Here is an 8,777-nt window from a genome sequence, read left to right on the forward strand (position 1 = left end):
CTAGTTTTGTCCTTCAATTCAAGCCAAATAGAATAGGCCCCCTTGGCCTATTAACCCCTGGTGATCCTGCTTTCTCCAACTGGCCCAGAATCTTCAGCCAACCCATTCTAGGGACTCTCTATAGATTTTTGTCCAGGAGGCACAGAGAGGCCCATAAATGGCAAATCATTCGTTCCTTCATTTAGAAAAAAAAAAAAAATTATCATGTACCTATTACATGGCAAACATGCTGCTAGGTACCAGGGGTACAACAGCAACCAAGCCAGACAGGGACCCTGCTTTCAAAGGGCTTAGAATCTTGTGGGAGAGACAAACATTAAACAAATAATTAAAAGAATGACAAATACATCTATTCTAGACCCAGCCCTCAGTGGTACACGTAACACTGTAGTCCAAGAGAGACAGGCAGGGAAGAAGTAGATGAAGGCTAGGGACTCTGCCACCCAATCTCTCCAAAGTTCCAGCTTTACACCAGGTGGGTGCCTCACTGCACCTACCTCCTCAGCTTGGCTACTCCCTGAGTAGAAGTTACAGCTCAAGGCACAGGTTTTGACTATTCCTTGTTGATCCCTTTTCTGTACCCACATCCTGTAAATGCTCCTCAGTGACCCAGTTAAGTTTGCCATCTGTTTCTTGCCAAAACCATGGTTGATAGAGACCTTTATGAAAAGACTATGTACAGAAGTGGACGGGGTTAAAGACATTTAAAAAAAGGAAAGTTGGGACATCCAGATTTTAGTAACGACAAGAAATCATCATCAACCTCAGGCCGAAGAGGGCAGGAGAAGGGAAACATGTTAACATAGCCTCCCTGAGAGCCGGAGCCATGGAGGACACCTGACAGAGCCTGCATCACAGGAAGACCCAGCCAGTATCAGACCGTCAGGAAGGGAGTGGAAAGAACAAATACTTCAATCCTACACCATGTGTGCGTTGTGTGTGTGCGAGCACATGTGTGTGTCTATCCAGCCCACCCCCCACCTCCAGTCTTCCATTGGCTAAACCCAATCTGAAGCCAAACCCAACCAGCACTTAAGTGATCAAATCAATAGAGGGTCAGCCTTCTGGGGTACAGGGCCACAAAAGGGCTGATTTAGAGAGCCAAACAGAAAATAAACAGCCAGTCACAACTCACTGTCATGAATACTTTGAGTCGATAGCTTTAAAATTTATTACAAAGAGTATATGTTATTTTGGTAATAAGATTTTTTCTTTTTAAGTTAGGGCAGAGAGCTCCAACCTATCACCTTGCACCTGGCAAACACATAGCCTGCACTGGTGCAGTTTGACATGGGTTGTTGGAGGGCCAACTGCCTGACAGCTTATATGAGAACCTCAGAGCACAACCCATTGTGAGCAAACATGGGTTGTTCCTGAGGTTCTAGAATCCCAGAAGTTGTGACTCAGCGTTGGGAGCTTCTGCTCACAGTTTTTCTTCACGGCTCCTGGGTGCCCCACACCAGGGTACCCTCTTTCTCAAAATCCAGATGAAGTTTCTCTTACTAATGAGTCTTTATCTGCTTGGATCTGCCAGAGGTGAGTCCTTTACCTTAGCTAAGAGGCCTCTTTAAGTTGTTATAGTCCTTGAAGAAGACCAGTATCTTAGTTACCCAAACCAATCCGACTCAGAATCAGGAACTGCTAAACAGAGTTCAACTCTGAGCCCCTGATCCAGTTGATTCCTCCTAGTTGTGACTCGACTGTCAGAGGAGCCCACTAGCTTGGCACAGGCCTGTTCCTACTTCTTTCAGCCACTCAACATTTGTGCCTGATGCTCTGTGAGATGACAAGATAGGTCTAGGGCTTCTGTGGAAGTCAATGGAGGCTTGTTCCAGTGAGCCAGAGATCCTATGTAGTTAATGTGGCAAGGAAAGGCATAAAGAGATGAGAATGTAATGTACCCAGAAAGCCAGCTCAGAACACAGCAGGGCTTTCGGCCAGAGACCTTACACACCTCTCCTTCATGGCTATGTTTCTGTCCTTCCAGATGTCTGCATTTCCTCTTTCACGGCCCCCACTCACGGTGGGCTATGTAACAGAAGAGAGAGGCCGTGAGCTCTGAGCTGATGGTTAAATGACAGTGTTTTCTGTAATGCTGGTTCTCAGATATTTTGTCTGGCTTTCTTGAATTTTCAAAGGTTAACTCAGAAACAGATACATAGCTACCAGAAGGCAATATGTGCCAGCCACATGGTAAAGCAGTGCCAAACTATAGGAATGACTAAGAAATTAGTGTACTTTCAAGCTTCCTTTCAGAAATCTCTTTATTAAAGCTTCTGTCAACTGTTAAGAATCAGTCAAGCAGAAATATTTCTGTAACAACTTTTACAAAATAAAAACCTCCTAGATGCCTTACTAAGTCTTCCCTTTCCTTTATCAACATATTCTAATCGTAGTTGTTCAAAGTCATAGAATATAAGGACTACAAATCACACAGAAAGAAAAAATGTATACGGCAGAACTCAACAGAGCGAGAGTACTTTGGGGCCTTAGGCTACCTCAGTCTCAAAGATCTTATCATTATTCTCAGCTTTTGGCTAGGAGTAATAACAGTTGTAGTTTACTCGCCTTCCTCTAGGTGACTCAGCTGAATCTAAGCATAATAATCAGATTCTCTGGTGCTACATTCAATAAAATAAAAGTCATACTTAAGGAATATTTGACAGTCGTTAATAAGATGGAGTAAAAACGAAGAGACTAGCCAGAAGAGAATGACCAGCTAAGAGTTTTGTAATTCCCAGTGTAAGGTAGGGAGGAGAGAAATCTAAAATTAATTGAGCACTTAGGCAATGGACTAGGCACTTCACAATTTATCTTATTGAATACTTATGACAACTCCTTGAAGTGAGTGTAAATGTTATGTCACAAGGAATCTAAATTCAGAGATATATAAGCAAACAATATTTTAATCTTGAAAATTGATAGCAACTTTGCTTTGAATTCCCAGCCCACAAGGACTGGGGATTGAGCATGGGAAAGAACTTGAAATTGCCAAATAAAGGTGTCTTAATCCCTCCTGATAATTTTGTGGGACCGTTAGATATTTGTCATTTCCAGTTTAAAACTTATCCTGTCTAAAGTTTAAAAATCTTCCACCCTCAATTTCAGCTAGCATTACTCAGCTATTGAGACAACTTGCTTTCCCTCTCCCTCTTGTATTTCTATTCTTCTTGCCTTTCACCCATAGAGAGTCTGGAGGGAGGGCTGGTGGTGGACCTCTGATTACATGGGTGATGGTACATTGACTTCCTGATGCTGGCTTTGTCAGGGAGGCCCATTAATTTCCCTTCAGGTGCTTTTGGTGCATGGGTAAATGGGCCCCCAGTGTATTAGTATGGTGGATCTTAAAAATTTTCCCTTTAATCCCAGAGGTGGTCTCTATGTATTTCATCAATACCGCTATCCTTCACGGTCTCTTAGGTAATTAGCTGACTTCCTCCAACATCTGAAGTATCTTCACGTGCCTGATCTAGTCCCACAGGAAACTTAAGAATCCCATAACGTTAGCCTTACTCTATAGGAAAGTAGTCTTTACTTTGGACATACTTTCTCTCACCTTCACAGTCTCTCTTCTGTTCCTTCTCCATCACAGGAGCATCAGGTCAGCCCGATGAGTCTCCTGGCATTATAGATCATCAAGCTTCAGTTCAGCAATTTTCAGGTGAGCACTTGTCACTTGCAAACCCTTCAGACAGTGAGGCTTTATATGAGACTTCTTCAGGCAAGAACATCTTAAGTGCGCACGCTTCAGCTGGACGTGCTCCGGGCGAGCATGCTTCAGGTGACCAGGGTTCAGATGAGCACACTGCTGCAAGTGAGCATGCTGCAGGTGAGCACACTGCAGGTGAGCATGATGCAAGTGAGCACACTTCTGGAGAATCTTCAGGTGAACAGTCTTCGAGTGAAAAGCCTTCCAGTGAACAGCCTTCTGCTGAACAGCCTTCTGAACAGCCTTCCGCCGAACAGCCTTCTGAACAGCCGGCTGGTGAACAGCCTTCCAGTGAAAAGGCTTTGAATGAACAGCCTTCAGGTGAACAGCCTTCAGGTGAAAAGGCTTCCAGTGAACAGACTTTGAATGAACAGGCTGCAGGTGAACAGGCTTCAGATGAACAGGCCTCAGTTGAAAAGCCAGCGGGTGAACAGCCTTCAGGCAGTCCAGCCGCAAGCACATTTTCAGGTGAGCCACATTTGGATGGGTGCCAGCTCTTGACTTCTGGTGGGAAGTAGGCAACATGTCAAAAAAAAAACAATTTTAAGGAAAGGCTGTAGAAGAAAGAATAGTTCGCAAGCACTTCACAAACGGCTCTCCCAAATAGCTTAATTTGCAATAACACCAGGAGGCAGGACCCAGGTTTTGTGGGGTCTTGAAGGCTAAACAATTTGGCAGGCCCTCTTTAAGAAAAATAACAGAAATACAAAACTCCAGCAGTCCCTCCGGCTTCACTCTACATAAGAAATTATGACTACAAATGCCCAGGGCTCCTGGAAGATACCTTCATGAGCTTTATGCTAAGTTGGTTTTTAACTGTGTTAGAATGCTTTGTAAACCCTGTAAACAAGATATCTTGCTCTGGAGCTGGTAGCTCTTATTTATGTTTGAAAATGGAAAGTAAAGCATAAAGACTTTGTCTTTTAGATCCAGAAATAAGTTCCCAAGACAACTACAATTCTTTGGCTCTTAGTAAAAAGGGGTTTTTCAAGGAAGGAAAACAAGATCCAAGGTTTGATGCCTCAAGTTATTACCCAGATATAAATACTTCCTATTTGACCCCATTGTTTAAGTAGTAGTATTCCAAATTTTCAGATGAGAAGCCAAAAACAGAGTAGCAAATCTTGGATTCAAACTTAAGTCTGACTCCAAAGACCGTATTCTTTTCACTTATATTTCCTTAACTAGGGAATTGGCAGTGGAGATAGTAAAAGAAACAATAAGGAAGCATTTCAAAGAGAGTGCCTTTGGTGACAAATTGACCTTATTGCAGGTCATTTTGAAACTGGAGAATGATACACACTCTTCACAGGGTTCGCAACATTAAAGCATTCTAATATAGCTTATCAGCCAAATTTTACTCCAAATGTTTGTGCTCGTGAGGGAGAGTATGGTGGGGAGTAGAAAAAGGAGCTAGTCATGTAATAAGTTTTTCTTTGCTCCTATTGAGTTAGACATGGCAGAGGGCATCTAATTATAAATGTCCAAGATGTCAATGGGGATATGAATTGGAGTAAAAGTCAGCATTAAAGAGATAAATTTGGGATTCATCAGCAATGAACATCACAGATGAAGCAGTAAGAAGGAAGGAATTCCCTCTGGTACAAAAGAGAGAATATGCTCTATCAGACGCAGGGCCCTCAGATCCCCAAGAACTGATAAATGAAATGTGTTGTATCCAGGCTACTTGTTGCCCATCTTCTCTCCCCAGATGTGTGACTCAGGCTACACACCTGGTCCACAAGGGAATTTCATCTGGCTTATCTTAAATTTTCAGGCCCAGCACTGAATTGCCACGTATGCTCTTACATGAACGATAAAGGAAAATGTCTTCGTGGAGAGAGTGTCTGCTCCACTCAGAATACCCAGCAGTGCATGTTAAAGAAGATCTTTGAAGGTATGTGGGGACTTCGGGAGGCGATCTTCGTAAGAGAACATAACCAACTTGAGTACTGATGGGGAGCAGGGGGCGGGGGTGGGAGTGGGGGCAGGGGCGTGAGGAGAGATCAAGCTGTGGTTCCCAGAAACTTGGAGATTGGAAACCTTATCAAGAATTAAGAGTAGAATTCCAGCTACTGATGGAGAGATAGAAACCATTCCCAGCAGGCCTGTGATGTCTTAAAAGGAGGCAAGGAGACTAGCCGTCTCTTATTAAAGAAATACGAATTGTCCCTTGAGCCATTGAGACATTGACAGTAAGCTCAAGACTGTGTCTGTCTTCTTGTTCATGGCTATATATTCTTAGCACTTAGCACAATGCCCAGTATAGAGTAGGCATTTAGTAAATATTGAATAAATGAATAAACAATTGTTTACCAGTCTGTGTCCACAGATTGCCAGACCCATCTTATCTCCACACTTCTCTACCCTTCCATTCATTCCTCATCCCCAAAATAAGGGATCTTAGTTACTTCCATCCCATGAACCACACTGCCTGTGGTTTGTCTGGTGCCTCGCTAGAGGGAGGGGGCAACTGATGGGGAAAAGGGCCCAGAAAAGGCAGATAGAAAGGGAAAGGGAGGAGGAATATATAAATTGGAGGTCTTGGTCATGCTTGCATGGGGACACTGGGTACATGGGATGAAGGCTAAGGTTAGAAGAGGAAGCCTGCCGCTCACTACAATCTGTCTCTGCTTCTTTCAGGTGGAAAACTCCAATTCATGGTTCAGGGGTGTGAGAACATGTGCCCATCTATGAACCTCTTCTCCCATGGAACCAGGATGCAAATTATATGCTGTCGGAATCAATCTTTCTGCAACAAGATCTAGAAGCCTGTGCCCTTGCTTCTGGTTCTGACTGAGGCAGTAAAAATCCTCCATCAACCTACTGGGCTTAATTTATATTTAGTTTCTTTTCCAGTCAACAACTAATCACATGTGCTTCTGCCTGAGTGTCAGAGAGGATGCTCAAATATCTTTTCTCTCCTATCCATACCCTATTACCCATATCTCTCTGTCCCTCAAACCCATCTCTCAATATTCTTTTCTTTTTCAATAAATTCCACATGGTTAAAGAATATAGACTTCAGACAGACTTCTTTTCCTGTCAACCAGTTGCAGGGTCAGCCTGAGTACCCTTCCACGCCACACATTAAAATGGACGCATTTTTAGCTGATCCAAAGTCAAGTGCTCTATCCACCAGTTAAAATGGATACATTTTGGGCAGAGACCACAAAGAGAAATACAAAGTCGGCATTAATCTTTTACGAGCTTAAAAAACATCAGAGTCTTTCTCTCTTCCTACCTCTCCATCCCTATAAAAAGCCCCACCCCCTTCTACTTATCATGGTGTCCAAAACTCACCCTTTCTTGGCTCTTGAGAGTTTTTAGTCTTCTAGAGTCTACTCTTATTAATTATAATAAATGACTCCTTTTTATTTGCTATATAAACGTATAGCAGGTCATAATGCTTAAATCATTTTCATATACACAATGTTACTGACTCATCTCAGCATAGAGGGGAAGGTGGAAATACTATAATAATCCCTGTCACCTTGTATTAATGTTATATTCTTCTAGGTGTTTTCACCTCTGTTGTTGGCTTTGAAGTTAGAGAAAGGGGATTATGAGCCAAGGACTGTGGGCGACCCATAGAAGCTGGAAAACACAAGGAAAGGTCTCCAGAAAAAAACACAGGCCAGCCAATACCTTTATCTCAACCCGCTAAGACATGTCAGACTTCTAACTTATAGAAGTGTAAATAATTTTGTGTTGTTTTAAGTCACTCGGTCTGTGGTAATTTGTTACAGCAGCAATAAACAACAAATGCAAACAACAAGAAAAAATCAGCAAAGATATAGAACTCAAAATATCATAAACTAAGAAGATCTATCGACATTGATATAACACCCCAACAACAGTTTATACAATCTTTTCAAGTGCCCACGGAAAACATAAGGCAGACAATATCATAGGTCATAAAACATACTTCAACAATAAAATAAAAAGGAATATTGAGAAATTTTATGTATGAATAACGTTAGAACCCAATTATCGTAATGTGCGTACCCTGTAACTCATCAAGGACTACTGACTGTCAATTCTGAAGGATGATCGAGTGGCTATGGAAAAAAAAATAGCCCTCTATAAGGGTTGCTGAGGCACAGAAAATTTATTTGTAAACCTCTTACTGTCGTCCTGACTTCTGAAAATTTTTCGATGGTAATTGTGATTTACACCATTGTGTTCTTCCAGCCTTGGCCCTAATTAAACCTTAGAGTTACAGTTCTAATTGCACAAGTAGCAGGAATCAGATTAATAATGAATGACACTTGAGTGCTTCCATTGAGAAACATATGGGCATAACAACAACTACACCACCACCACCACCACCACCACCACCAGTAAATGGAAACTCATCTCATGGTCAGACTGTGAAAACCAAAGAGGTATATGGTTGTGCCCTCAAACTGTAAATAAATGTTATGCTAGATGCAAAATACAGAAAAGTGAGACAGACAGAAAAACTTGGATCATGATGGCTTGCAGGTTAGAAATTATCCAGAGTATTTATTTCCTTAATGAAGGTCTGTAAGACCTGACCGCTTCTCATTGACCTGCCTTTCCCTTTTGAGAAAAATTCAGCCTTGACTTCTATCCAATGTTAGCCTTGCCCCATCTCCAGTGGTTCACCATTTCAGCAAGACAAATACCGACACAGACTTCCTAGGAATGAACCTTCCTAGCACCATGGGACCACATCATCTAACCAAGAAGTTGGTCACAGATGCATCCTTTGGATTGATTTGTGACTAAAAGGGGTAATTGTGGACAAAAAAGGGATCACACACAAAATCTGACAAGCTTAGGGGAGGCCTGCATAGTAGGCCTTACAAACTCAGAGATCGAAAGTAACCACATAGGACGGCCTGAACATAAAAATTGCTAATTAAAAGGGGGTCATAGTGGGTAGCCATGTCCTAGGCCTGTAGCTTCCTTTAATGTAGGGAGGAGGCAAGAAAACTAAATGTTAAATCAAGCTATATCGAGACTGCAATATGCTTACAGCCAGACCATGAGAAAACATGCAGAACTAAGAAAGATTTCTGTGGAGATTGCTAACAAACCA

At 42.2% G+C, this 8,777-nt stretch overlaps 1 protein-coding gene across 1 annotated transcript; it reads left to right on the plus strand.

Annotated features, from left to right (window-relative positions):
• The first annotated feature begins 1,505 nt into the window (after positions 1 to 1,505).
• ACRV1 (acrosomal vesicle protein 1) lies at positions 1,506 to 6,707 on the plus strand. The gene is made up of 4 exons (XM_023534737.1): positions 1,506 to 1,536; positions 3,593 to 4,177; positions 5,487 to 5,606; positions 6,353 to 6,707. Exons 1-4 carry the CDS (start codon positions 1,506 to 1,508, stop codon positions 6,475 to 6,477), a joined length of 861 nt encoding a protein of 286 aa, XP_023390505.1. The 3' UTR covers positions 6,478 to 6,707.
• The last annotated feature ends 2,070 nt before the right edge of the window (positions 6,708 to 8,777 follow it).

This window comes from Pteropus vampyrus, unplaced genomic scaffold (assembly GCF_000151845.1).
Source record: "Pteropus vampyrus isolate Shadow unplaced genomic scaffold, Pvam_2.0 Scaffold130, whole genome shotgun sequence".
Lineage (NCBI taxonomy): Eukaryota > Metazoa > Chordata > Mammalia > Chiroptera > Pteropodidae > Pteropus > Pteropus vampyrus.

Coding starts and splice junctions, on each gene's coding strand:
- ACRV1 (XM_023534737.1), top strand. CDS start 1,506: ATGAGTCTTTATCTGCTTGGATCTGCCAGAG. Junction 4,178..5,486: donor AGCCGCAAGCACATTTTCAG/GTGAGCCACATT, acceptor TTAAATTTTCAG/GCCCAGCACTGAATTGCCAC. Junction 5,607..6,352: donor GTTAAAGAAGATCTTTGAAG/GTATGTGGGGAC, acceptor TGCTTCTTTCAG/GTGGAAAACTCCAATTCATG.